At 48.7% G+C, this 27,231-nt stretch overlaps 2 protein-coding genes across 6 annotated transcripts in view; both read right to left on the bottom strand.

The window, feature by feature from the left end:
• Nucleotides 1-12: 12 nt before the first annotated feature.
• Nucleotides 13-8,998, bottom strand: LOC129734887 (uncharacterized). The gene is made up of 11 exons (XM_055700256.1): nucleotides 8,982-8,998; nucleotides 8,660-8,767; nucleotides 7,469-7,547; nucleotides 5,672-5,782; nucleotides 5,254-5,340; nucleotides 4,877-5,090; nucleotides 3,870-4,016; nucleotides 1,863-1,895; nucleotides 1,052-1,143; nucleotides 803-957; nucleotides 13-99 (listed from the first exon to the last, which is right to left on the bottom strand). The coding sequence occupies exons 3-11, from the start codon at nucleotides 7,478-7,480 to the stop codon at nucleotides 39-41; spliced, it is 912 nt and encodes a 303-aa protein (XP_055556231.1). The 5' UTR covers nucleotides 7,481-7,547; nucleotides 8,660-8,767; nucleotides 8,982-8,998; the 3' UTR covers nucleotides 13-38.
• Nucleotides 8,999-10,795: 1,797 nt separating this feature from the next.
• Nucleotides 10,796-27,231, bottom strand: part of PAX5 (paired box 5) — a 151,214-nt gene continuing 134,778 nt past the window's right edge. For 3 of the 5 annotated variants that reach the window (XM_055700255.1, XM_055700251.1, XM_055700254.1), the window contains 4 exons: nucleotides 14,381-14,495; nucleotides 13,286-13,437; nucleotides 12,564-12,779; nucleotides 10,797-10,933 (listed from right to left, as the gene is read on the bottom strand). In XM_055700255.1, coding sequence (XP_055556230.1) covers nucleotides 13,419-13,437; nucleotides 14,381-14,495 — 134 coding nt within the window. In that variant the 3' untranslated portion in view covers nucleotides 10,797-10,933; nucleotides 12,564-12,779; nucleotides 13,286-13,418. Of the gene's footprint in view, nucleotides 10,934-12,563; nucleotides 12,780-13,285; nucleotides 13,438-14,380; nucleotides 14,496-27,231 lie in introns of those variants that run through there. The other 2 variants (XM_055700252.1, XM_055700253.1) reach the window with 2 other exon arrangements.

Raw genomic sequence — 27,231 nt, 5'->3', positions numbered from 1 at the left:
TACAGGAAATCACCGTTTGTTATCCTGTCGGGTTTCGGTCAGGGCAGATAGCCTGTGCATGCAGGGACTACAAACTGCAGGCATCGCAACTTGTGGATCCTAAGAAAAAGGAGGTACACGATATGAATTTACAGTACAAGGCTGTCATTGAAACAAGCCATGTGAAGTGGAATATAGTACTTTTAGCAACAGTGAAATAGTGTACATTAAAAAAGTAATCATCTATATACAAAAAAAGTCATGGAAACTTATTTCCAGGACATTTCTCAAGATCTTGAGAAATATATCTCTGTTACTGGTAAAGGAAGAAGAAGTAAGAAACTAAGAAGTGTCCATCCCAATACACACACCACCACCACAAACACCACGACCCGCCCCCAAATTACCTCAGGTGAAATGCGGCCTTTTTAAAAAGCGCCAGCATCTAAAGTGTATGTAGTGACCTGGAACAACGTTGCTGCATATTTGGGATTCAGATGATACAGGGCAGCGTGAGGATTGCTAACATGGACAAAACAGTGGGACGTACTTTGCCTCTTTATTTCGGTAGCCAGGTAAATAGCTAAGGATTGAGGCTCTTGTGGCGAGGTGTCTGCTTACCCTTGAGCAAACAGTACTTCCATAAGTGCAAAACCAAACCTGCAACATTGGGAAAGGCAGTTTCCTGCTGACATGCATTTTTTTCCAAAAGGCAGGTGTCTGCTTCCTATCTGGGGCCATCTTTGTGCATGCTAAAAATAGTTCATGCACTTAGTGCAGCGTTCAGAGTTTTGAAAGATGGACAGCAGTATCTAGTACACACCTGGGCTGCTTGACCTTCCTGAATTTTTTCAGCGGTTGATCTCGAAAAGCTTTTCTTTCTCTCCTTTTCTCTTCTGGTATGCTTTCAGCCTCTTCTCCAGAGGCCTGTTTTCTCTTTCTGTTTCTTTGCTTTTCATTTTCCTGAAACGAAAGACCCTGCAAACCTTTATATTCCACAGTGTTATTAGATAGGTAAACCCATGATCAACCGGAATCAGTTCTTATTTTAAACAAAGGGAGCTCATTTTACCTTCTTTCCTCTGAAAGGCTCATCAGCTGTTCCGGGTCTACCGAGGAGTCTGCTGTGCTCTCGGGGGTGGTTGGAGGCAAAGGTACAAGCGCCTGAACCAGAAAGGTTGAAGTTAACAGGTGGCAAGACACCTAGAGTAGTAAGCTACTGTTTTCCAAATTGCTACCTTAGCTCCTCAAATAAGATCCCTTTGGTTGCTTTGCATTATTCACATTTTGCACAGTCATAAGATAGGCTTCAGGAGCTCTGATGAATTGGGATGATGGGCTGCCCCTTGTGGGCTGGGGCACCACAAACTGGAGGGGCCTTGGAGGGTAGGACAGACCTCAGAGAAATGCAGGGAAAGGAGGGCAAGAAAAACCTTGCCAGCTTCTTTCTGCTGGGGTTTCTTCTGCCTTCCTGGGACACAGTTCTGCCGTTATCCCTTGGGCAGCATTATCCCATTCTGGGGCGTGAGCCTTTTATTTTTAAATCTGTGATTTTGTATTTGACTTCTTGTAAGTATTTAGATTGATTAAGCACATTCCCAATGCATCTGAGAAACAACCTTTCTGTTTTTTCTTCTCTATCATTACAGGGTGGGAAAAGTCAAACAGACAAGGGATCTAATGACAGGAAGAGGCACAGCAGCTGCTTGGACCTATCAGAAACTACTGTCATACATGAGAAATGTCACATTGTTTGTTGGCCTGACATCCCTCTGCTATTTCTGATTTCACCACCATATCTGCCCCTGCTTCTTTGTAGAGGATGAACACAGAGGGTGCTGTGTGCAAGAAGTCTTTTGCCTGGGGCTCTGCGTTTGCTTCACCTGCACAGCTCCTTTGATCTTCCAAATGCACTTCTGGAACACAAAAGCACATGCAGCAAAGTGACATCATGGAAGTGGACAACACCTAAACCAAAACCGACCAGAAGCCCCAGATTTTGAAAACCCTCAGCCCCTCCTCATCTGATGGAGGGGAGAGGCCAGCCACCTCCTCCCCAAAGATGTCCCCGCAGTTTTCAATGAGAAACTGCACCAGCACATTCCCCTGCACACATCAAAGCCTTGGTCTCAGCCTACGAGTTTTCTTCCTTTGAGCCTCCCAGTTCTCCCTGCCATCCCCCTGGGGAGGGAAAGAGTGAGCAGCTGTGTAGTGCACAGCTGGCAACCCCGCTTAAACCACAACAGCTTATGAGCAAAATAGTTAGCTGGTTGATGGTGTGAGAGTTCTCATCCTTCGTCCTCCATCAGGGTGCAGGTGTCTCCCATATCACATTGGGACACACAAAAGCCTCAGCAGTGCAGCTGCTGGAAAAGCTTTTTGGGTGAGCTGATGTATTTGTAGTGGCCAGTGTGGCAGTTTGCTTTATACCATTGCCCTGAGCGTGGGCATCTGGAGAAACTGCCCGGCCATCAGTGTGCAGGGATGACAGCCGCAGGGGATAGCAAGCTGCAGGTGAGGGTCAGCAGCAGCACCGTGTCTGCCTGCGTGTTGCCCTGGCTCTGAGCTAATGGTGCTGCTCCCCAATGGAGCATCCATCGAGCCTGAGCATGAGCTGTGTCTTAGCCAGAATCCAAGCAGGAGCTGAGAGGACAGTGACTCTTCCAGAGGTGCCATCCAGCCCCCACCTCCCTGTGTGACTGCGCTGCGGTGTGAGTCCTAAAGCACCTGAGCTCAGCTGTGAAGCCCACTGGCAAGGAGTCTGGGCCAAGGGATGATCCCGAAGTCCTCCCCTAGGACGCACCACTAAACAATATCTGCCTAGTCCCCAATTATCACATGGCAGACATAGAAGAGAGGAAAAATCATTTTATTGAGGACATCAGCTGCAGGCTGGGGGGGCGGTGGCTACCCAGGAGCCCCAGGGCTTCAAGGCAGGAAAACAGCACCTGCAATAATAAGAGCCAGAAAGTACTGCTAAAGCTAAAAAGCCAGGACAAGGCATGACTTGGTTGCCCTTGCTTTGGGGAACACTTTACAAAGTGCCTTGCCTCAGCACTCCCGCCCAAAGGACTGGTTCTCTTCATTTACTCCAGCAGCCTCAGCAGACAATAAAAGCCTTACACAAGCAGCCTGCCACAGCAAGAAAGGATCTTCCCGACTTGCCTTTCAGTTCTCAAATGGAATGTTACTGCCTGTGGAACAGGGTTTAAGAAGCTGTATTCCCAAGACCTCTGACTCCCCTTTACTGACCTGGGCCCCCGCGTTCATGCTTTTCCCAAATGATATTTGTCTTAGTGTTTGGTCCACAGTTCCCCATTCTAATATTGCATTCCACCACTTCATACCTTGATTTTTCAATCGCTTCATCCGTCTCTGGCCAGCCCCCTCACAGGGAACACTGAAATGCAGATCGGGACTCCCCACTCGCTTCGCAGTAAAACTGCATCTCTCACACATCACACACTCTGGGCAGCCCTCAGTCACACAGGCAGCATGTTACAAGGTACCGTGCACTTACATACAACTCTAGGAACACTGACAGTTTGCGTTAGCACACAAAGTACATATTTCAATGAACAATTGCCAAAAACCAAGTTCTAATTTTTTCTGACCCTAAGCAGCATGTTAAGTTTTCAACTATTCGCCTAGAATTGCCAGAATATTTTTTGTTGTTTTGTGGGTTTTTTGGGGTTTTTTTTCAACATACATTTCATAACTCCAACTTTGAACATGTAACAAGAGAACACATAGACAAACAAGACACAGAGCGCTATGTCAGTTGTTACGTTCTAGGAATTCCCCAAATCTTAAGACAACCTAAAGGAAGTTTTTAGCTTCCCAGATCTTAAGACAATCAAATATTCAAAACAAAGAATAAATATAAATACCTTTTATATTTTGCAGAAGTCCTTGTCCACCTGTGTGAGAAGCCGAGGGGTAAGGGAGCAGACAGAAGATCCAGTCGAGGGCCCTGAGGGTCCCCAGGCCCCTGGATTCCAGCACCGGCAGAGAGTTCTCCTGCCTGGCTTGCCAAACTGATGCCAAAACGGCACAGAGTAACTGCTCAGAGATGAATTTTGTCTTTAAGCAGCAAAGGTATTTATATCATGCAACACTGGGGAGCTAGCCGATTTGCACTGGACAAACTAGCTCCCAAGTTTTCACTTAAAAGTCAGGTATTTTATACAGTTTTTGTGAGAGGTTACAACATCTTTACATACATATTCATTTGATTTGGACACCTAATCATTCCATTCACAATAGGGGAATCTAGGTGGAGTAGACCTTTCCATTTTCTTTGTTCAACGATTTCCTGATTGATGGCCTCCTTCCCTCCTTCAGGTGCCCACCTTTTCTAGTTATTCAGAGTACATTCCTTTCTCAACACAGAGCATCACCCAGAGCACTGTACCAAACTCATCCTGATTCATTGCCATTTATTTATTTATTAAGCCTTGTTCTCTTTCACAGGTGCAGCAGCTGTTTCTTGGCTTTCTCCACACCCTGGGCTGGGCCCCTGATGGTCACGGTGTCACTGCCAGAGCCCTTGGTGGGGAAGTGGATGTGGACTCCACCACACGCCTCCACGATGGAGCGGACGAAGCGGCCTTTGGCACCAATGAGGGAACTGTGCAGTTCGGAAGGAATAGAGACCTCCACCTCTGTGCTGTTGGCCTAAGGGAGGACAGTACCAGCCTCTTGAGTCAAGCTGCAGAAACGTGTCTGCACCCACTCTGCTTACCCTCTGACTCCCACCTTGCTAGGAGCTTTATAGATCTGGAAGAAATGCCTGAGCAGAGGGCTTGGAGACTGGCTACTCCTGACAGGAGCAGTCACAAACCTTGGTTTACAAGTCAAGAACAGACTGACACATTTGTCTCCTCCCTGCCCTCACCCATCACAGCCACGTCCGTATCTGTGTCTTCTAGCAACATTGTCAAGTCCCTCAACTGCAAAAGGCTAGTTGCTTCCCTTCCCAGCTCCTTCTGGATGGCAAGAATCCTGTGGCGAGCAGCCTCACAGTTTGCCCTCTTGCCTGTGATAACAATCGTCTCTGAGTTGCTGTTCTTTGCCGGGAGATCAATTTTGGTGTTGCTTTCTTTACGGATCTGCCACAAAGGAAAAAAAAATCATCTCAGAAGTGTCCCATGTCAGAAGAAAAGCCCTTGCAGGCTATATTTGACATCGCCAATGAGCAGGAGAGAGCATCCAGTGGGATTTTGCTGCAGGCAGTGATCATCACGAGCACTTGAGTTAAGAAAGATATCTCACCTTCTTGATGTTGGCACCTCCTTTCCCTATGATGTTCTTCTGGAACTGTTTGCAGATGGGGACAGAAATAGAAAAGCTGTTTTCAACCTAAGGGAGAAAGGAAGGGAGAACTGAAGATTACACTGTCGTGGCAAGTGAGGCCCAACCTCAGGAACTCTGATAAACAAGCTTTTGACAATAGGCTTAGACCCAAGGAAGTTCTCTATATGAGAGACTTGTAAGAATAAACAAAGGCAAGTACGTTCCCCTATAGCCTTCACATAACAGGTACTACCCCCCTGCCTCCATTCAGCCAAAACAGAGTCAACAGCTCCCTCCTCTTGAGGTGTTTTAGCTCTGCCCAAGCCAGTAGAGCTCTGCTTTGCCCCAGGGTTATCCAGGCACGTAGGAGGGAACAGCAGGCAGAAGACCTCCTTACCAGGTCTGCCACCATCTTTTGCATGTACTCTGTGCACTTCACCTCATTTTTGGGACCTCTGAGTTGGACAATGTCACTCTTGTGTGCAGGGTCTGGGAAGTCGATGATAACCTGCAGGAGGTGGCCACTTATAGTCAAGTCAAGCAAATGCAAGAGCCCTTCTGTCAGACACATGCAAAGGTTGAGGGGATCCTACACATCCCCTTTTCCCATTCAGAAAAGGGTAACCATGTTAGTGGCCTCTGGCTAAAAGAACTATTTTCTCAAACACTTGCGCTACAGAGCCACTAAAGTTATGACTTCAGTGACGATAGGCCTACTAACCATGTAGGAAATAACCCCTCTGGATTCCCAGAGGTAAGGCTTTTTAGGAGATGAGGAATTTCACCCTTCTGCCCAATGATAGTCCAGTGGAATTTCTGCTCAATTATTAGGTCCTCAGTGCATTCATTTTCCTGATGAGAACAGAGCTCACACTGAGTGTTCAACCAGAGAGTCACATACTTTTAATTACAGACTTGCTGCCTGACAGCTTACTTGCCAGCACTGTCCCTCTTTTCTCTAGACAAAATTCACTCTAGGTTGACAGAGAAGGGGTACCCAAGGGAACAGAGGAAGACATTTGTGAAGAGGAACTTGCACTTGTCATGAGCTCCAAGTGCTCGGTGGGCAAGGGGCACACACTTGCACCAGAAAGTTACAAGGGAACACAAGAGCCCAAACCCTGCAGTCTCCCAAACATCACATCCTACTCACTCACCATACAGGAAGAGAGTTCCAGCAGCTCTTTCTTGGCCTGTGGGACCCCCCTGTGGGTCTCCTTCAATTCTGATCAGGCTGCTCTTCTCATTGTCCAGGGGAACACACATAAACACCTCATAGAGGTCCTTAATGCTGTTAACATCAGGGTAAGGACTGTGGTGACACAGCCTGCTAGGCAAAGACTTAGAAGCAAGGCACCTTGATTATCACTGCTTAGAGGCTGTTTAAGAAGTAAACCTGCCTCTGAGAAGAGCTCAGTGGGGTGGGGTTGAGACAGGGGAAATTGCCTCTTCACCCTGGAGTTCAGGGAGAGCAGACCTGTGCCACACAAGAACCTGTACAAGTAAATACAGTGGCACCTACAGAGCCAATTGTTCCCTTGTCAGAGCGAGGCATGTTTCTTCCCCAAACAGTATCACATTTAGAGCAGAAGATAATCATTCATTTCTACCCCAAATTCTTTGTTGGGGAAGATGCTGCAGCACAATCAAACTAGCAACTGCAACAAGGCTTTAACATTGGTCAGATTCTACCATCAACACTGTAGACCCAGACCCTATCATCCACAGGGCTATTTAACCACTTAGCAGAACCAGCTACACCTGCACATCATCCATGTCAATCAACCCACTGCCTCTGAGGCAAGGCCACAGCTGCATGTTATCAATGCTAATCAACCCACTGCCTTCATTCCTCTACAGGGAGAAGCTCACCAAGCAGATTTCCACCACCCACAACTGGCTGCTAAAATGTCATTCACACAGAGCAATGCTTAAAAAAAAATAATAATCAACAAATTTCCTCCAGGACACAACAAAGTAATTCCACTACTGTTCAGGCTCCCAAGGTACTTTCACACATTAAAGCCATTGCAAGGCCTCACGGCCCATTTCTCTCCTTGTACCACCACCACTCCAGAAAAGCAGAGGAAATGTGATGGAGACAGCACACTGGGTTAGCTACAGAGCCCCTGATACGATCTACTAAACACGGAGAGTCTGAGTATGGGAAGGACTAGAAAGGCACTCCACTTACTGTTAGCTCCATTCTTGCCAAGGAGGTGTCGGTGGAATTGGTGGTCAACGTTGATTTCTGCGTAATCCATCCGGTTGATCTAAAAAGAATTGTATAGGGCCAGGTAGGGTAGGCCACTGCTTCTGCCTTGTGCCCTAAGTAACTGCCTACTGCCAGTATTGGCACTGACTCACCAGCGGTCAGCTACAAGCACTTCTCCTGCTATTAAGCAGAGCACAAGCATTCCTCTGGTTTGAGAAGAGAGCATTGTGCTCATGAAACACTGAAAAGACTTACTTCTATGCCTCTCCAGCTATAACAAAGAGAATCCTTCCTTCTCTGCACCAAAAATTTTAATGCTGACTTCAAGAATGCTATGGATGAGTTTCATAACCAAGGGGTGTCATCCACCTGCCACACAATTTGTCTTCTGCAAGTTCGATTAAGCATGTCAAGACATCATATGGATGTGATAAACACCTCATCACCTCTGCTCTGTTGCCCCTTCTTCCCCCAGTTTCTTACTGGAACTAGTAACTCCAGCTCACCAGATCCTTGACCATGGCTTCAATCTGTTCCTGAGCCACATGCACATCTTCTGTAGGTCCTTCCAAAGTGATTTTATCCTCTCCTTCAGTGAATTTGATGTGAACCTTGAGATGAAAGACAATGAATCTCTTAAGTATTTACCAAGATCCAAGCCAGGCCAATGCTCTTGGTCAGGCCTACACCATCGATCCCTGCCACTAAGAGATGCGCTCCTTCCCAAAAGCCCAAACAAAATCCCCACAATTTTACGAGTCAGTAACTTAACAATTTCGGCCATATGGCAGTGCCTAGAGCCCAAGGCTCTGGTGCTGTCCCGGTTTCTGCAAGGGCTTTGGAGAAGTTACTCATCTAGCCTTTATCTAGATACCGTCTAACTCACCAGGGAGAAGCCTTGCTGCACTCGCCATTTCCAGGTATCCTACTACATCAGTTCTCAAAACAGCACCACATAAAGCTTCCTTGGAAGGGCTCAACCCATGACAATAACATAGGAGGAGCAGTGTTTGCAGCAGTGAAAGAGAGGGTTCCCTTGAACAGCAAAGATCTGTGTCATTTCCCCCTGGGTTTACCCACGCTAGAATACACCTCTCTCTTCTGTGACGAGTGATCTGGACTAAACCTTTTTCTACGCCGGGGGTACTAAGCTAACCAGCTCATCCATACCTTTGGCATCTGCTGAGTTATTTTGGCCAGGTTCTGTCCTTTCTTTCCAATAATGAAACGATGAAGCCAAGAGGGGGCAGAGACCGAGGAGACGGTAAAACTGTTGGCCTGAGAGACAGAAAAACAGAGAAGCTGTTTGATGGACAAACTGGAAGAGGCCTTCACAACAATTCAGTTCCAATTCCCATGCTGCACCTCCGGTATTGACTTCTAAGCTGCACCTCTAATGGCCCAAGAGAGACCACCCCCGCTACACCTGTCAGTGCTCACAAATGTATCTTCATGGGACCTTCAAAGGAGGCCTAGCCCATCTTGTCAGTACCTTTGCATAGACTTCAGTCAATGCTTGCCCAAGTTTTTCAGGCTCGCCTCGCAGTATCACCGTCTCCGAGCTACTGTCAGTGGGTGGGATCTCAACAGAGACTCCAGTCTTCTCCAAGATCTGCAGGGAATTCCCCTTGGGGCCGATGACATACTTGTGCTGGGACTTCTTCACCTCCACTGCAATGGTAGTAGTCGTCTTCTTCTGTAGGGGCAGAGACACTGAGGCATCAATCACAAGGGGTCGGGGAAGGACAAGAGCGACAGGAAGAGGCACAAGATGCAGTCAAACTCTGCACCCAGCAAAGAGCAAAGCCAAGCTGAGCACAGTGGCTCGGCAGTACCCTAGCACCCCTTGGACCCCTGCCTACAGAAATTCACCCTGCTCAAAAATTCACAGGGCAAGTACAAAACTAGCATGCTGTGTCAAGCTCCCTGGGACACGGCATGTTAGAGACCACAAACACACACAGGCATGTCTTTGTTGTCATCCCCGTCCCCCCGTTGGACAACAGGGTTCAACTCCCAGCCGTCTCCCAGGCAGTGCTGTGATGCAACACTGTGCAGGCTATAAGCTGATTATCTCTGTTGAAATCCAGACTGGTACAAATACAGACCTAACCACGAGGAAAAACAGCCCAACAACCCAAAACAAGGATATTCACAGCAACGTTGGCTGTGGGAAATAAACTGGAGTGACATTCACTCTTCAGCAACTTCTACTTATGTAGCAACTTTGATACTGTCAGCTGGCCACCCCTGTAGACTTCACACTTCTTTCCTTCCTTAGTAGCACCGGTGTGAACAAGAGCCAGGGGAGCTCTTGGTGGCCTGCTAATTCCCACGATACAGAAAAGCGAGAAATCTGTCACCTCCCTGATAGTATCAGCCCAGCTCCCACTCCGCCAAGTGAGGAAACGGTAAGATTCGGGGTCGTGTACTGCAAGGGCTGCTGAGCCAGATGCAACAGAGGGATGCACAAAAGTAGAACAAGAAGGGAAGAGTGCCTAGGAGCAGGTGCCAGGGGAAGGTGGGAAGCTTTATGGACCATCCGTACCTTCTCCTCATAGATCTTCTTAACTCGAGCCACAGCCTGGGCTAGTTGCTCCTTTTCTCCGGTGAAGACTATCTCCGTCTTGTTGACACTGGGTGGAGGAATGTTGATGCGCGTCCCTGTGTCCTGCATGAGCTCCCTCACCAGCTTGTTGTAAGGGCCAGCAATGAAAGGGTGGTACACTTTCTCCACGTCCAGCCGCTCCACGGCATGCTTATCCTGGAAGAGCCCACAACAGACCTTGGTGGGAGCTGCCCTCTATATTACAGTCTCTGCCAGACACAGCTAAGTTCCCAGGGCTGTCCTGCTTGACACTCTGGCCCAAGCAACCTTCTCAGTTTGCGGCCTTGTAGATCTCCACCTCTTTCAATCTACAAATACGGTTGCTGCTGCTGCTCCTTATTTGCGATATTCACCTCTGTGATCTCCTGCCTTATCTCAGCTGGCACCTAAGGCGCTTCACTTCAACTATCAAATGCTTGTTTTGACTTCAGAGATGGACAAAACGCAGCACAAGAAGTTGCAGGACCTGGCAGCGGTGCTCACACAGCCAGTGGCACAGTATACGTCTCCATTCAGGCTAACATTAGCCACTGACTGTAGCCATGGTGGCTACAAACTTCGACTATACCATGGGGAAGCAAAATAGCTGACCAGCTAATGCCATGAGAGAGATCACAGTACTGAGGTACCTGCTCAGCAGAGATAAGCAGGATCTCGTGTCAGGCCTTCTCAATCCCTTCTTTAGTGCCGCTGATCTTGATCTGGTTGCTGGGGTCATCTGGGCGGGGGACCTGCATTTTGGTTTCAGTTTTGAGCTTCGGGTCCTGCAGCTTCTCACCCTTCTTTCCAATGACAAAACGGTGGTGCTCCTTGGGGATGGCAACTGTCGCTGAAGCCTGCAACGCAAGAACCAAGCATCTGTGAAAAGCCTTGCCTGCACTGGCAGATCCACAGGAACAGAGCCAGGGAAAGCAAGGTAGACACACAACGCCTTCCCAGAACACTCTGTCTGAGGGCTGACACTGTACCAGTTGATCTACAGTGCCTCTATGCCAGGAGTATAAACCCCACCTTTCCCTCAAAACCCTTCTGTTTGCGCAGGAGCAGTACTCTGAATTAGCAAAGGCCTTCAGACACAGACGAGGAGGTGCCTCTCCTCCAGTGTAAGACACTGCATTAGTACACCAGACAACAACTGTCTCCAGCTGGAGTTATCTGAACTCTGACATCTGCTGCCAAGGCTACAGAGAACAAGACATACAGTATGACTCCTAGGAAAGAGAAATTCAACACCAGAAACCTACTGCAAGAGGCAGGCAGCTAGCAGATGCTTACCGCTACTTAAGTGCTAAGGTGTCTTCAAGTGTAGCACATGCTGCTCCTGGGACTGCTTCTAGAAGGCCCCACATGGAAAAGGGGTCCTTCTGTGAGCTTCTCTCAATCTACCATTAAAGGGCTGGTCTATAAAAGGGCTTCCTGACTTCTTCCCTTCTCACTGAGTTTTTACAGGTCTGGTAGCTGATGACTGCTATCGTGCTCTTGATCCCTGTGATTATGTAACCACTAACAGCAATCAGACAATGAAAATTCAAGCTATAATGGAAAAATAAAAGATGAAAAAAAGATCACTCGGTGTGACTTTTCAGCTCTGTCTTCCTGTACTGGAGCCAGCCAAGCCTAAGAGAAGCTGGAATACAGACACACTTTCCAGACCTGGGGCTGGGGCAGTAGGAGGTATATTTGAGAACAGTGGCTCACGGATCTGTGGCGGTACGACCTGAACTGTTTTTTCAGATGCACATTGTGGATGTAGGGTTTTGTTCCTTTCTCTTTCCTCTGGCAGGGTATGACACAGGGGCTGAACAGCACTAAGCAGACATGGTATTAACATCGCATTACCTACCTTTGGCATTATACTTTAAAACACACTGCAACACCTGGCTGCGATACATCCTAACAAGAGCTACCACCTTGACTATGAGCTCAAGAACCTTAAGGTAAGAGATCAAAACCTAGAGGACTGAAGCAACCGAAACAAGAGGGTTGTGGCTCCTTACCAGTGTGCCTTGAGTTACACAAGGCAGAACCCTGACCCGAAGCTTTTGGCTTTTGGCAGGACTTCCTTTTCTCTACTTTTCCTTCTCCCAGCCTTCCACATTCTCCTCTGAAGGACTTCAGAAAAAGCACAGTCCCATTCTCACACACTACTAGCTTTGTGTGTGAGGCTCCTGCACCCCCTCCAGCACCAGCACCTCAGCACAAAGTCACTGGTTGCAATTCAAGTGTTCCAGAGATTGCAGACTCCATGCTTCATGCAACACCACAGCCTGTAATTACCTTGGAACCCTATTTTAAGCCTCATTTCCATTCCAAATTGCCAGTTGGGTGCTTTGAAAATATATGGCAAAGCTGAATTAGTCATGTAACAACATACCTCTTTGGCTTACATGTGCCCAAGGGTCTCAAAGCATTTGCCATTCTTGGGGAAGAGCAAAGATGAAGGCAGAAACAATTAGATGCCCTCACCTGAGTCTGCAGTCGAGCGACAATCTGCTTCCGAGCCTTCGTGACTGCTTCCGGCTTGCCAGAGACCACGATCGAAAGGCCCTGGTCCTTTGCGAGAGACAGCTCCAGGTGAGCTCCCGTCTTCCGCATGATGTCAAGGCAGATCTTGGCCTGCTCGCCTTCTCCAAACTGATTCATGTCCTTGTATTTCCTCTCCTCCAGTGGCACATGGAACACCTGCTCAGCCACGGGACAGACAAAAGCAGGGCACAGCAAGGTGTCAGTGTGCTTTTGATTGTCAGTGTCTCCCTCTCTTACTGCCATACAGGAGGACTTCACTGGCGTACTAAGTTCCCAGATTTAGGCGACCCATCAGCCTTTCCAGTGGAGACACTAGCTGCAGTACGAGGGCACCACAGCAGGTAGTCTGTCCCAAACTGAGTGCCTTACTTTAATGGATTAGCACTCACTCCTTGAATTCTGCAATCCTCCCTTCAGGCCTGTTCCAGTTATCTGTGCAACAGGGATGCAGAGCTTTTGCTGGACAGTTTTTCAACACATCCCTCCGCCTCCAGAGCCATCCTAGCACTCAGCTGCAGTCTTCCTTGTGCCCCAGGGCAAAGTACAGCAAAGAGGCAGTTACTCTGACACACTAAGGGATTTCATACTCCAGGGAAAGCTTCACTTCACCTACTTTTTGGAGGGATGAAAAGGAGGGAGATAAGACACCCACTCCCACCAACCTGAGTGATGACAGAAGCCTTTATTGGTCAGATTTTGCTCCAGGGCCCAGCAGGCTCCCGGGCAGCTTCCAAACATGGGGCTTTCTCAGGGAGCAGAGGGAAGGCTTCCTCGTAGGTTGGAGGATCCTTTTCTTCAGAGTTTAAAGCTGTTACTGGGGTGAAGCAAACAAAGCAAATGAGATGCTCTCCCCACAGAAAAGCCCCTATTCATAGGCAGTGCAACTCTATTTAGGCATCATTAACAAGGGACAACAAAGGACTTGTGCACTACTATTCATCCTGCTACAGTTATGCTTGTGGAGCAGCCGAGTCTGGAGCACAGCTGAGCTCAGCACAGCACAGACTGCAGTGGGTGCCACGAACAACCAGCCTTGTCTGAGCTGGCACTATGGATGCAGGAAGCAAACGTGCCAGTGAATGGTGGCAGCAAACAAGCACATTATCGCCAACTTTGCTGAGAGGAGCTTCATCAGGGGACAACAGGCCAAGCAGAAAGAAATCAAAGGAACACAGCAAGGCTGTAGGTCAGAAGGGGACAAGACAGACACATGCCCAGGAAGAAGGCAGAGAGAAGCAGAAGCACTCTAGTTGGGGCAGAGTCCAGGGAAAGTCTGTAGTTTATGTTCGACTCAGCTGTGCACTGGGCTGTGCCAAGCGGGCCAGCTCGCAGCTGGACAATGGGTGCCGAGACCCACCAGTGAGTCAGTCAATACGGTTATACTGACTTTCCCCAGCACCTGGCTGAGCAAAGGAGGAAGTGACAATCCAGCACACTGATCCCACGAGGCTCTCTTGCAGCCCAATGACCCATGCTTGCACATGCCCTGCCCCACGGCTGACAGCGTTGCTAGCCAGAGCTCTGTGAAGATCTGAGGCTTGCCTCCGCCTGGCCCTGCACTGTGCAGCACCACCGATGTGCTCCTGTTGGTGGAAAGCCAGAGTCTGGCAGGCCGCCAGCCTAGGAATGGCGAACGCCATGCCTGGCCACTTAGGGGGAGCCGGAGGCATGGAGCGAGCTTGGCTAACAGCAAGGAACCTTGCCTGCGCAGTCTCTATTTAGAGGCACATCACAGGAACTCAGCTGTGTCTTCTCACCTTTCACCTGCTGCTGCGTCAAGCCACTGCGGTGTTCGGCAAAGCTCTCCTGGGTCAAAACTGCCACCGAGCTCATCATCGACTTCCCACACACACACACAATCCGGGTATGCCACTGGAAGAGACAGAGGAGGCAACACTATTACCAGCACCATTCAAGATGCTCACAAGTCACTCCAGGAAGGCAAATGATGTGTTTAACTGAGCACTTTTCCAGCCGGCCTCTTGAAAAGCACCTACAGTGCCAGTCTGCTGCCCTGTTCTCTTGCTGAACCACACAGAAACTCAGGGGGGATTTTTCCTCATAGCACAGTGGGCATCAAAACCAGAGCTCCTCGTTAAGAAGGCAGAGGATGTGCAACCTAAGAAGGCTCTTGGAAAGGGGGACACCCCAAGTTGTTAAAGCATACTCTCATTAATCTATCAAGTATTAATGGCGTGCAATTTTAAAACCAGTCTCCCAAGGTACACATAGGCAGTGCAAGACTCTTGTGGAACCCTGGAGAGAAAACAAAAAAGGGCCCAGGATGCTGCCTCTTCCTGAAAAACTTACGCCTTAATTACCAACCGAGCATGAGCACCTGGGGCCCAGAGAGCAGCTCCTGGTGTCTCCAGCTCCTCTGCAATCCCTCCCACAACAGGCTCTACCGAGCGTGACCTTCCCTTCCGCTCCACATACAGTCTCACAGCCCACAGTAAATACCACAGCCTCCTGGTAGCAGACTCTGCTGGAACTGCTTCTAGACCAAACCCCCAGAAAAACAATCAGCCAAACAAAAAACTACCTGCAAAGCCCACTACGCTACAGTTTCTTCTTTCAAGGTTAGGATCATTAGGAACAGAGGCCTAATCCTGCAGCTGGGTTTTACTTTCCTGTCTCTTTATCTGTTTTCATATTTTAATACAAAGAACACCTCCCTACTTCTTGCACAGACCCATGTTGCAAAAGTTTTACAGGCTCTGGGCCTCTCAGTGACATGCTCTTGGACAAGTGAGACTCCTTACATGCTGGGTGAACATGCCTTTCCCGGCCCACTTCAGAAAAGCCCTGGACTTTCTGCAGCAGTGCATGTCTTTGTCTTTGTCAAGGTTGTCACAGCATTTCCCTAAGGGTAATGCTGCAGAAAGAAGGCTGCTCTTGTGCTTGATCCACAGGGGCTAAAAGGCTTGTATTTCTTGTTACAGTGTCTTCTCAGGCCATGCCTGGGTGCCCACTCCTGCTAAGGATGAGACCAACTGATCTGCAACTTCTCTCTTTCTGGCCGCAAGGGAAGTGCAAAGGCAGTTTCCAGATCCTGCCTTTACTGCTTGTCAGCTTCAAAACAGCCATGAGGACACTTGCCAGTCTTGCTCTTTTGCTGTAAGGTTCATTTTATAAGCTCTGCACAGTATAGGCCTGAGGATTTCCTTCTGTAGAATTCTTGAACACAAAACAAATTTGAACCATCATCGAGTACTTTTTTTTTTCTTTTTTTTTTTTTTTTAAGAGAAACAATGCTTTCACATGAAGCTGGTATTTTGCAGAAACCCACAGATCAAATTGTCAGATACCCTCCCAGCCATGGTGAATGAACCTTTTCAACCATACGCTCGCATTCAGTTTGAACATGTTAGACTGGTCTCAGTGCAGCTGCTGCTGCTCTAACCACCTGACTGGTAGCGGCCTGGGTGAATGATCTGAATCCCCGCAGCAGCACAATCCTAAGTGCACTTGTATCAGCTTAACATGCTTCTATATGCAAAGGGAAGAGTACGTTTTGGGAAAGGCAGTATCAGCTGAAATACCGTAACCAATAACACATCCTGATTTTCTTTGACAAGGTGTAAACCGCACAGGGGGGCTTATCTGGGATGGCTCTCCACTATGATAACAGCTGTAAAATCCAGGGTTACAGATCTCTCTTCTAATAGGCCGTACCGTCTTCAGAAGCAGCTTAACGTGCATTGGAAAAAAAAGACTAGCTACCTGACCGAGAACAACTGCCCTTATCCTACCAAAGAAAAAGTTACTATTGTTAGCATTACGCTACACAACAGAATGAGAACGTTATGATCCAATTCCAGACCAAGGGGAAATCTCTTCCCTGATCATCCCGGTCTAGCTAAGCAAGACCAATGAAAGAGCAGGGAACATAATAGCCTTTAATACAGAAGAAGTAGTGCCGAAATTTTTTCACCTTTTCAGGCAGAATTAGGGGAGAGGAAGAAAAGGTGACAGCAAGAAATCACTTAACTTGCAACAAAGGAGGAGACAGGGGTATGTGTCACACTCTTAGGAGTGAAATACCAGAACAATTTCTATCAGACAAACACAGAGCAATCTTGAACTGCTTCTTAGAAGCCACTCAGAAAAATTGTCTTTTGAGAATGATCTAGGCTTACAGTATCTTGCCACGATGGCAAAGCTCAGGCTAGGTGGTTACACTGCCTCTTCCAGACTGCATTTACAGGCCTCCAGATATTGTTACCTCCACATCTAGCAGAGAGCTTTTCCTCTGCCTGTCATTCTGATCTGTGAAAAACTACACTACTGTGGACTTTTTTGGAAGGAAAAGGTTGGGGTTTTTTTGTGGCTTGAGGACGTGGGTGGCCCTGTCTATGATTTGGGCCGTGCTGCATGAAAATCCTCATACAAACAGGAGGATTCTTTTTCTCTAGCAGCTTAAACCTGAACAGGCAAAGGATTGGAGATACAGAACTTTAACAGACACACAGCTACACATTTTGTTACTGCTTCCTTTCCTGCCTTGCCTCATATTCCTCTACCAGAGGAAGGGATATCCAATCCACCTATGAAACAATACATGAAACACCACCTTCCAGTCTGATTTGGGGGGAGGGGGGAATTGTTATACCATCTGTTAAATTGTCTTCTAACAGAACTATTGTGCAGCATTTGGGCAGCAACAGTAGGAAAAACTGAGACTAAATCATCGGGCAGAAGCTACACCCGTCTCACTAAAGAGAAAACACGCGCTAAAGCAATCAAGCAATATAGCACCGAGCAGTATGCAAAATGTTCTCTGTCCTTAGACGAGAGTATCGGGAAAGAAGTGACTCCTTCAACCTCCTTGGGACTGCGTGTTTCTAATTGCCACTTCCCAGCCCCAGAGTCATGAATTGTAATCCAATTCTCAACTAGAGCTGTGAATTCAAGGACCTTGGCTCACCTCATCAGTTCTGAGCAAACTGCTCTTGCCATTCCTGACATTCCCAGCACAAGCCGCTCTCTTGCTTCTCCCCTGTCAGCGGAAGGAATTACCCGTGCCAGTCGGAACGCTTCCCTGCTCCTTGGGGAAGGCCTGCATGGGAAGTGCTGTTTCTCACGGCCAGGCCACTTCAGCTATAGCCAGGCTGGGCCCAAGGATCACCAGCGCCTGGCGCTCAGCCCTCGTCTGTCCTGCCCGATTGCTGGATCAGGCTGCTATTGAAGCTGCAATCAAGCCACGCTACGGGACTAGAGCGCAATTGAGTAAAGGGGCAGAATTCCCCCCCCCCATCCCACTGAGGGCGAGAGGCCACACGGGAGGCAGAAGCCCCTCTCCAGAGTGGCCCGTAGTAGAGCCTCGGCTCTAGGCCCCCCCGCCACGCCAAGCCACGCTCAGCGGGCCGGGCCTGGGGACACGGAGCGGGACCTGCCACCATGCTGAAGAGCGGTGGGGAGGCGACTGGGTGACCGCCCCCCACAGCCCTGTCCCCTCGGGGGCGGCCCCGGCCCTCCCCCCGCCGGCCCACGAGGCAGACACCACAGGAAGGGGAAGCGCGACATGACTCAGGGCTTTTGTCCGTGCCCTGGGTGCCGCCGGAGCACTCCCCGTCACCGGCGCAGTGCGGGGCGGCCACAGCGTGGGGGAGTGGCGGGGGAGGCCGGCAGGTTGGGCGGGTGCAGGAGGCCGGTGGGCCGAGCCCCTCCGCGCAGCCCCCGCACCCCCGCTCGCTGCGGAGGGTCGCCCTGGCGGCACGTGGGCCACACCGCGCCAACGGGACAGGCCGAGACCATAGAGCGGAGTCGGGTGCTCGCTGGACATCCCGCTTGCGGAGCCCGTCTCTCTGCTGCCACTATCTTGTTGGAGGCAGCACAACCCGCTCGGCTGCAGAGGCAGGCCCGCGCCCTCCTCCCGCTATAGCTGAGGCTATACCCCCAACCCCCGCTACCCGACCCGCGCGGCCGGTCCACCAGGTGGCCCGGCTTTAACTCTAGTAGGCCCACAGCAAAGCCTGTGCTGGGCACGAGGCCGAGGGGCCTGCTGCCATCTGGGTCAAGAAGAGAGATGTGTGTGACCTCCCAACATACGGGTGGTCCCTCCCCTGTGTGCCCTTTGTCAGCCAGTTGCTATGGGAATAGCCCGACTCGTTCCCATAGCAACCGACTGACAAAGGGCACATGGGGGCGGGGCCACACCTGTGTTGGCAGGTCACGCACTTCTCTCTTCTTCACCAAGATGGTGCCCCGGGACCGGCTTTACCTCTCGTAGGCCTGCAGCGAAGCCTATGCTGGGCACGAGGCCGAGGGGCCCGCCTCTTCCCGCCAGACATGCGCGTATGTGGGAGCGGCGGTCGGGGTCGCTGGCTGCGCGAGGCGCGGGGCGCAGGTGAGGAGACGCGGTGGGAGGGGGGCAGCCAGCGGCGCTGCCCTCCCTCGGCGGGGCTCGGGGGTCCGCCTGCGTGGCCCCCGTCTGGAGGGGTGGTGCAGGACAGCCCCTTCCCCGGCTCTCCGGGAAGCCCCTCTGGGGTGCTGAGCAGGTGCTGGTGAGGAGGAACCAGTCGATGGGAGCTGCAGGGTGGGCACACACCACTCCACACACACACCCCCATACCCACAACATACCCACGCACACACACCCCGGTCCATCCCTAAAATCCTTCATCGACTCCCATCCATCCGTCCCTAAACCCCTTCCCCCGCCCCCTCCCCTGCCCCTGTCCCTCTGTCCCTGGCATGGCCCAACTGCCCAGCACCACCAGACCACTCTGGCCCAAACACCATAAGGCAATGGTTCCCACCTGACAATAGCAAGTCGAGGAACATTTTTTTTTCCTAAATAAAGACATTTTTGCTGGGTATACTGCCAACTACACCAAATGATGTCTTGCTGACTGACTGGATACCCAGCAAAGATGAACTCCACATCAAATATAATCAAATCTATCAAATCTATCAAATAATGAAATATATCAAAGGTAGTTTTGTATATTATAATAAAAGAAAATAGCATGCAATATGATAAAAGGAAACAGTAGTAGCTATTGTGAGTGATATGATAAAAGAGCAATAGGAGCAAAGCACCAAATTGTTATTGCAAAGCGTTAACAAGACTAAGGAAAGGAGACATCACCAATTCCAACCCCAACATCACACAGGACCACTCTTTAGCTGGGAGTCTCCTTGCAGCTGGCACCAGGAGTCTCTTGGGAACTGGGAAATTCCCCTGGAGAAGGTGCCAGGAAGAAATCCTCTTGCTGCTTCTCAACCTGCCCTGGCAGACATGTGACGCACAGCACAAAAGTTCTGCTCCCTGCTTTCTGTGGTGAAAAATTGACCAAAACCTTTTGCGCTCATGCAGAGCCAAAAAAATACATTTTGGGAAAGCGCAGCATGGCTCCCCTGGAGAAGGTGCCAGGAAGGAATTCTCTTGCTGCTTCTCACCATGCCCTGGCAGCCATGCGAGGCACAGCACAAAAATTCTGCTCCCTGATTTCTGTGGTGAGCAAAATTGACCGTTTTAGTTGTACTCATGTAGAGACAAGACTTTCTTACTCCAAAGCAAAACCAGAAAGCCACATAGGCTTGGGAAACCTCTTGTTCTTTTGCATGGCTGGTGACTTCCCATGGCTCTTCCTCAAGGCAGGAGAAATAACCATGAATTTGGAAGCCCACGTAAATTCAAAGTACACTTAATCCTCTGACAGTCATTCCTTATGGGCCAGCAGTCCTTTCACCCCTCCACAGATCTGCCTCTTAGTCCTCTAGCAGTCATTCTCCATGGAGGGACCACAAGTCCTCCAAACCTACCTACCAACTCACCAGAAATGAGTCAGACCACACCAGAAGTGACACTGCCTGACCTGCAGGAGATATATTAGACCAGTAATGATGGTTTCAAGAAAGAAAAAACACCACCATCTGTTGGGGTCTGCAGCGGGTCTGCAGACAGGTTAGTTGACTTCAAAGACTTAGCCGTGTACCTTTAAGACAGCCACAGATTGTCAGGTCTGTAAACAGAGTGTGAAGAACCGGAACTTAGAACCACAGCATACGGGCACCTACAGCAACAGCAAATAGCGAGCAAGAAGAAGGACACAAAAACCTATCAGGGTCTGACACCTGCACTGTCTAAGATATATAAATAGTTTGTATAAACAATAAAGGCCATTTTGTCCGAACCCAGCCACGCAGACATAGTGTTTCTTTTCAGTCTGCCTCGACTTGCGTCACCACTTTTAGTGACCCCGACGTGCCTATATGATCCCAGAAGGGTATCAAAAAGAGATTCTGAGACTGTGCCAATCTAACCCCGGTAAGGGGTATCAGGAGCAGATCCTGAGACTGTGACCAGCGGGTTGCTGGGGAGGCGGAGCCTGGTGAAGTGGACTAGAGCAGTGAGCGGCTGCAAGATCCCAGGAGAACTTGACACCGGTAAGGTGAGCCACAAGGGACAGCATGGGGAGTAACTTATCTAAAGATACCATGGTGCTATCAATGTGGAAGTTAGTATTAGAGAAGCATGGAATTACTTTAGATGGGCTCCGGTTAAAAGATATGTTATTGTGGACCAAAACACATGGAGTGGAAGTGTCCCCTGTGACTGCTCTTAGTGTGTGGACCTGGGACAATTTAGGATCAACACTGTAAGAAACTATGGACTAGGGTATTGTTTATTAAGATTTATGTTAAGCCCAATGTAAAGGTTAGGCAACAAAAGATATGAAATCGCTTATGCAAACAGCCACCAGACACCGCTTGTGTAAGACAGGATAACCGCAATCAACTAAACCAGATACCGCTTGTGCAAGATAAGATAACCGCCAGATGTCCAGGAACCGACAGAAACAGGACAAACAACCCCATATAAGGACATATGAGTGAGGGGTCAACTATGGGACAAAGGAGGAAGACTTCTTACTTCGGCCTCAACGACCACCAGGAGGCAGAAAACGACCCCCTAACAACAACTGAAGCATGCGCAGAGTACCTCCACTACCTCATGAACACGGGAGTAAAGATGTATAAAAAGGGACTGTTTGAACTGCTCAGGACGGCAGTTGGCGGAGCGCAGACTCCCCTGTCGTCCAGCGCTGGTTTTGCTCATATTCTACTTGCTATAATTAATAAAATTTTAATTGGATTATGATCCGTTGTGGTCTCAATTTATAACAACACTGTCAGAAGCTCTGGAAAAAGGGGACAAAAAAGTGTCGGGGGTTTTGCTTACCTGGGGGCTGCTTAGACATGTTGTAGGGGGCTTCAAGAATCCTCAAGACGCAAATGGGGGCTTGAAAAATCAGCAAAATGCGAGTGGGGGCTTGCAAAGTCCGCAAGACTCAAGTTGGGGCTTAAAAAGTCAGCACAATGCGAATAAAGGTACATCGTTCAAACCTCCCCTGTATCCCCCTCCAGAATACAGACAAGAGGATGAGGGGGTGGGGGAGGGGGAGAGTCTGTGTCCCTTACCAGGCGCCACTCCCCAATGCCCCGAATCCCCTAAATCTCTCCAACTGCATCGACTTATACTTGATACCGATTCCGAGGACTAGGACGGCAAGCAGAAGCCTCGGTGGACTGATCCCAGCCCCCCTGACTCCCCCCAACATTTGTGCCAGCCCACACGCCTTCCCCCCTCAGCTCCGGCCCCCCGCCCGCGCCCTTGGCGCAGCCCCTCTCGCCCACCCCCTCGGCTCCGCCCCTGCCTGCGCAGGATGGAAATGCCGAAAACCCGGATTCGGGATCACCTACGCCAACGTTATCAGTCACAGGCAATGAAAAAGCTGGAGGTGGTAAAAATCCGGTTTCCAGTGGTACAGTAATGACGCGCGGCCCTCAGCGATTTTGGCAGGCTGTAAGAGATGGGGCATTAAAAGACGGGAACTGGGGTTTAGTAGAACAGATAGGCGGGCCACTCCTTGATCTTCCTACGCCTTCCACCGATGCACTGCACGCATATCCTATTGTATTGGGAGATGGGGCTGCTGGTAATCCTCACGTTCACACACCATTTGCTTGGAAAGTAGTACAGGATTTGCAAAAGACTGTTTCTCAGTATGGGGTGAATTTGCCACGTACAATGCAATTGCTGCGTTTGCTAACCATGGATGCTTTGACTCCTTTTGATATTTTTCGGCTGGCACAGATTATGTTCCAACCTGTGCAACTAGCCGTTTTCCACGCCAGGTGGCGGACAGCTGCAGAACAGCAGGGACTGCATAATTTGAACCTTCCACAAGATGATCCCCGGTTTGCTCATGGGCCTGATCTGTTGATGGGTCTTGGGCAGTATTGCCAATCCTCAAGCTCAGGCTCAGTGGCCCACCGTAGTATTAGATCAAGTAAAAAAAGTAGGCATGCAAGCCATATTGAAAACTGCACAATTAGCAGAGCCAAAACAGCGTTATACAGCAATTAAGCAAGGTCCAAAAGAACCATTTTTGCCATTAGTGGAAAACTTGCAACATGCTATTGCTTCTCAAGTGTTTGACCCTCATCTGCATGACATGCTAGTAAGGCAAGTAGCCAAAGATAATGCTAATGCTGATTGTCAAAAAATAATAGAAGGATTACCAGGTGAACCCAGTTTAGAAGCAATGATATTAGCCTGTGCCAAGGTGGTCACCGTGGAACACAAACTAACAGTACTGGCTGCTATGCAAATGAAATGTTATTCTTGTGGTAAGTTAGGACATCATAAACAGGACTGCCCCTCCAAAAAACAACAAGCGCCACGACCTAAACTGTCCTCGGCGATGATTCCTTGTTTCCGCTGTGGAAGGAAAGGGCATTTTGCAAAACAGTGTCATTCTTGTTATGATAAAGAAGGATTTATTCTACCATGCCAGGGAAACGCTCACAAGAGTGCGAGGAGGTGCGCGATGACACAAGTACCTCAGGTTGTTATACCAACCGGCCAGCCTTATGTGACCAATTATCAGGGAGGACCCAGGGATCAGCAGGGATGTATACACCAGTGAATCAGTAACCCTAACCAACCATGGAGTGTTTCAGGTCCCTTTGAATGCTCAGGGGCCAATAGGTAAGGGCCTTAGTGCCTTACTAATAGGTTGATCTAGTACTACTTTACAAAATATCCAAGTACATGTCGGTGTTATTGATGCAGACTTTACAGGTCAAATATGTGCCTTAGTTTCTACACCTGTGCCTCCTGTTACAATTCCAAAAAATACACGCCTTGCTCAACTTGTGCCTTTTGTGAGTTTTGTTCCCAGAACAGAGCCTAGGTGGCGGGGTGATGAAGGATTCGGCTCCACAGGAATACCTCACGTGTGTTGGACACAAGAACTATCTTCACAACAACCCAACCTGACCTGCACCTTGGCATTATCGGGAGGCACTCCTGCAGAAGTGAGATTGAGCGGTCTTCTGGATACCGGAGCAGACGTAACTGTCATATCGGGCACAGACTGGCCACCTCAATGGCCTCTGGTAAATAATGCAGCAGGAGTTGTAGGTCTGGGGGGCGTGACTAATAGCTACTTGTCTGTAAAACCTATACAGATCAAAACGCAAGAAGGACAGACTGACACCGTCTGCCCATACGTTGCCACCGCACCGTTTACTTTGTGGGGTCGAGATTGTTCAGGACAATGGGGAGTTCGTATCACCACGGATTTTTAACTGGGGCCACTGTACTGCAGGGAGTGAAACAGCCTCCCCTTGGTCTCACTTGGTTAACTGACAAGCCAGTATGGGTAGATCAGTGGCCCCTGCCCCAAGAAAAGCTGTATGCCCTGCATGAATTAGTTACAGAACAGTTAGACGCAGGCCACATTGAAGAATCACATAGCCCATGGAACACTTCTGTATTTGTGATAAAAAAGAAGTCTGGTAAATGGCGATTATTGCATGACCTGCATAAAGTCAACGCAGTGATGGCCCCTATGGGGGCCTTACAGCCAGGATTGCTGTCTGCCACCGTGATACCAATGGACTGGGACATTTTAGTTATTGATCTGAAAGACTGTTTTTTTACCATTCCTTTAGATCCAAAAGACAAAGAAAAGTTTGCTTTTACAGTACCATCTAGAAATAACTCTGAGCCCACAAAACGGTACCACTGGACCGTGCTGCCTCAGGGCATGAGAAACTCACCAACCATTTGTCAATGGTTTGTGGCCCAAGCCCCGAGCTCTGTGAGAGACAAATACAAGGATGTTTACTTTTATCATTACATGGATGACATTCTGCTGGCAGCACCATCAACAGAACTGCTGGACGTAGTTGGAAAAGTTGCCAGACATAGCTTAGCAGAGTTTGGATTGGTTGTAGCTCCTGAAAAAGTTCAGAGACAAGAGCCTTGGAAATATCTGGGCATGAATGTGCTGAAAAGAACTGTGTCTCCACAACCTATCAAATTGAAACTGGACATAAAGACTTTGAATGATGTCCAAAAACTTGCAGGAATGCTAAATTGGTTACGGCCTTATTTAGGCCTTACTAATGAACAAATGCAACCTCTTTTGCAACTTTTAAAAGGAGACACAGATCTTTTAGCCCCAAGGTATTTAACGCCTGCAGCCTTAGCACTTGTGAATGAAGTTGAACAGTTGATCTCTTCGCGACATGTGTGGCGTGTAGATATCACACTTCCTTTAAGTGGTTTTATTTTAATGGACCAATCTTCCCCTTATGCTATGTTGGCCCAATGGAACGAGGCCTGGGAAGATCCGCTGCATGTACTTGGATGGTTGTTTTTGCCTTTGCAGCCTAAGAAAAACTGCTGTTGAATGGTATGAACTTGTTGCCGATTTGATCATAAAAATCCGAAAAAGATATTTAGAGTTGACTGGAGCTGATCCAGCAACTGTAATTATCCCCGTATAACAATACTATGTTGAATGGGCGCTGTTAAATTCTGCTGCCCTTCAAGTGGCTCTTGCCTGTTTTCAAGGGCAAATTCAGTACCATCACCCACCTCATCCACTTCTGAAAATGACTGTAAATCTAACTTTGCAGCCACGGCAACTAAGTCAAAGACAACCAGTTGAAGGTGACACAGTATTTACAGATGGATCTGGAAAAATGGGAAAAGCTGCAATTGCTTGGAAAAAAAATGGGCAATGGCATTCCCAAATTGTATATTAGGAAGGATCCCTGCAAGTTGTAGAATTAAGGGCTGCGGCTTTGGCATTTCAGTATTTTCCAGGCCCCCTTAATCTTGTTACTGATTCGGCATATGTAGCAGCCCTCCTTCCCAAGCTAGATATGACTGTCCTTGGCCATGTCAACAACACCAAGCTTTTTGCAATTTTGACTTTAGTTTGGGAAGAGATTTGGAAACACCATTCTCCATATTATGTTATGCATGTTAATAGCCATACTTCCCTACCTGGTTTTATAATTGAAGGCAATGCTAGAGTTGATGCTCTAGTTTCTGTGGCTCTGTCAGTGCCTGATCCTGATGTCCATCAGCAAGCTGTGTTAGCCCACCAATTCTATCATCAGAATTGGCGATCCTTGTATCACCAGTTTGGCCAAAAGGGTGTCTCTCAGGCTGCTGCACGCAGTATTGTTGCAGCCTGTCCAGACTGTCAAAATGTTACTCCTGTGCCAAATTATGGAGTTAATCCTAGAGGCCTTCAAGCTTTACAACTTTGGCAAACAGATGTAACTCATTGCAATGAATTTGGCAGACAAAAATATGTCCATGTCACAATAGATACCTATTCTACTGCAATGATTGCTACTGCCCACACAGGTGAGACCAGTCGTGACGTCATTCAGCACTGGCAATGTGCTTTTTCTGTGCTCGGTGTCCCTCTTGAAATCAAAAAAGACCGTGGACCTGCCTATAGTTCCAGGCCTGTCAGTCAGTTCCTTTCCCAATGGGGTATCTCCCACAAATTTGGAATTCCCCATTCCCCTACGGGCCAAGCCATTGTTGAACGCATGAATGGTACTCTTAAATGCCAGCTTGAAAAAGAAAAAGGGGGAATGAAGGGAATGACCCCAGAAGCACAATTAGAGAAAGCATGTTATGTTTTGAACTTTCTGGAAATCTCTGCCGACCATGAGGTGCCTCCTCCCATTGTGCGACATTTTATGTCAATTGGTAACAAGCAGCAAAAGCAGGAAGGTGTCTTAGTACGCATGAAAGACCCTCGTACCGGGCATTGGTCAGGACTGCATGGATTGTTAACTTGGGGGAGAGGTGATGCTTGTGTTTCTACAGATGAAGGTCCACAATGGATACCTGCTCGCTGTGTGCGGCCTGAGCTTAGCGTGCCGGACCGTGGGAGCGCTGCTGCCGCCAGTCAACCCAACAACTAATGTGTGGCCTCCTTACTGAACCAATCCTTGTTTGATGTGCCCTTCCTGACTTGCAGACATTGTTGCAAAAAAGTGAATGTATGCAGGGAATGAAGAATCTTACTGAAAGTCTTGATATTTTCGATAATTGATTACCTCTGTATAATGTTAACCCAAAAGAAATCAATATTGTTTGCACTTTGAATGTCGATAGTTATCTTTATGTAGATGCTAATGTAGTGAAAGGCTATGATGGGACCATGACACCTGCATAAATCAACGCGTGGTAATGATGTAGTTGATTTATGGAACTGATGGGAACGTATTGCAGTGTTTCTTCTCTGATTCGAAGTAACAGCAGGGAAAGCATTAA

This window comes from Falco cherrug, assembly GCF_023634085.1.
Source record: "Falco cherrug isolate bFalChe1 chromosome W unlocalized genomic scaffold, bFalChe1.pri SUPER_W_unloc_1, whole genome shotgun sequence".
Taxonomy (NCBI): domain Eukaryota; kingdom Metazoa; phylum Chordata; class Aves; order Falconiformes; family Falconidae; genus Falco; species Falco cherrug.
The sequence above is the reverse complement of the archived record's forward strand: the minus strand, read 5'-3'. Positions and strand labels throughout refer to the sequence as shown.

Excerpts from the sequence above, each read along its gene's own strand:
- LOC129734887 (XM_055700256.1), bottom strand. Across the intron at positions 1,896-3,869 it reads ACTTCTGCAAAATATAAAAG|AAGTGCATTTGGAAGATCAA; the intron begins GTATTTATATTT and ends TTTGTGTTCCAG. Across the intron at positions 100-802 it reads AGGAAGGTCAAGCAGCCCAG|GATCCACAAGTTGCGATGCC; the intron begins GTGTGTACTAGA and ends CCTTTTTCTTAG.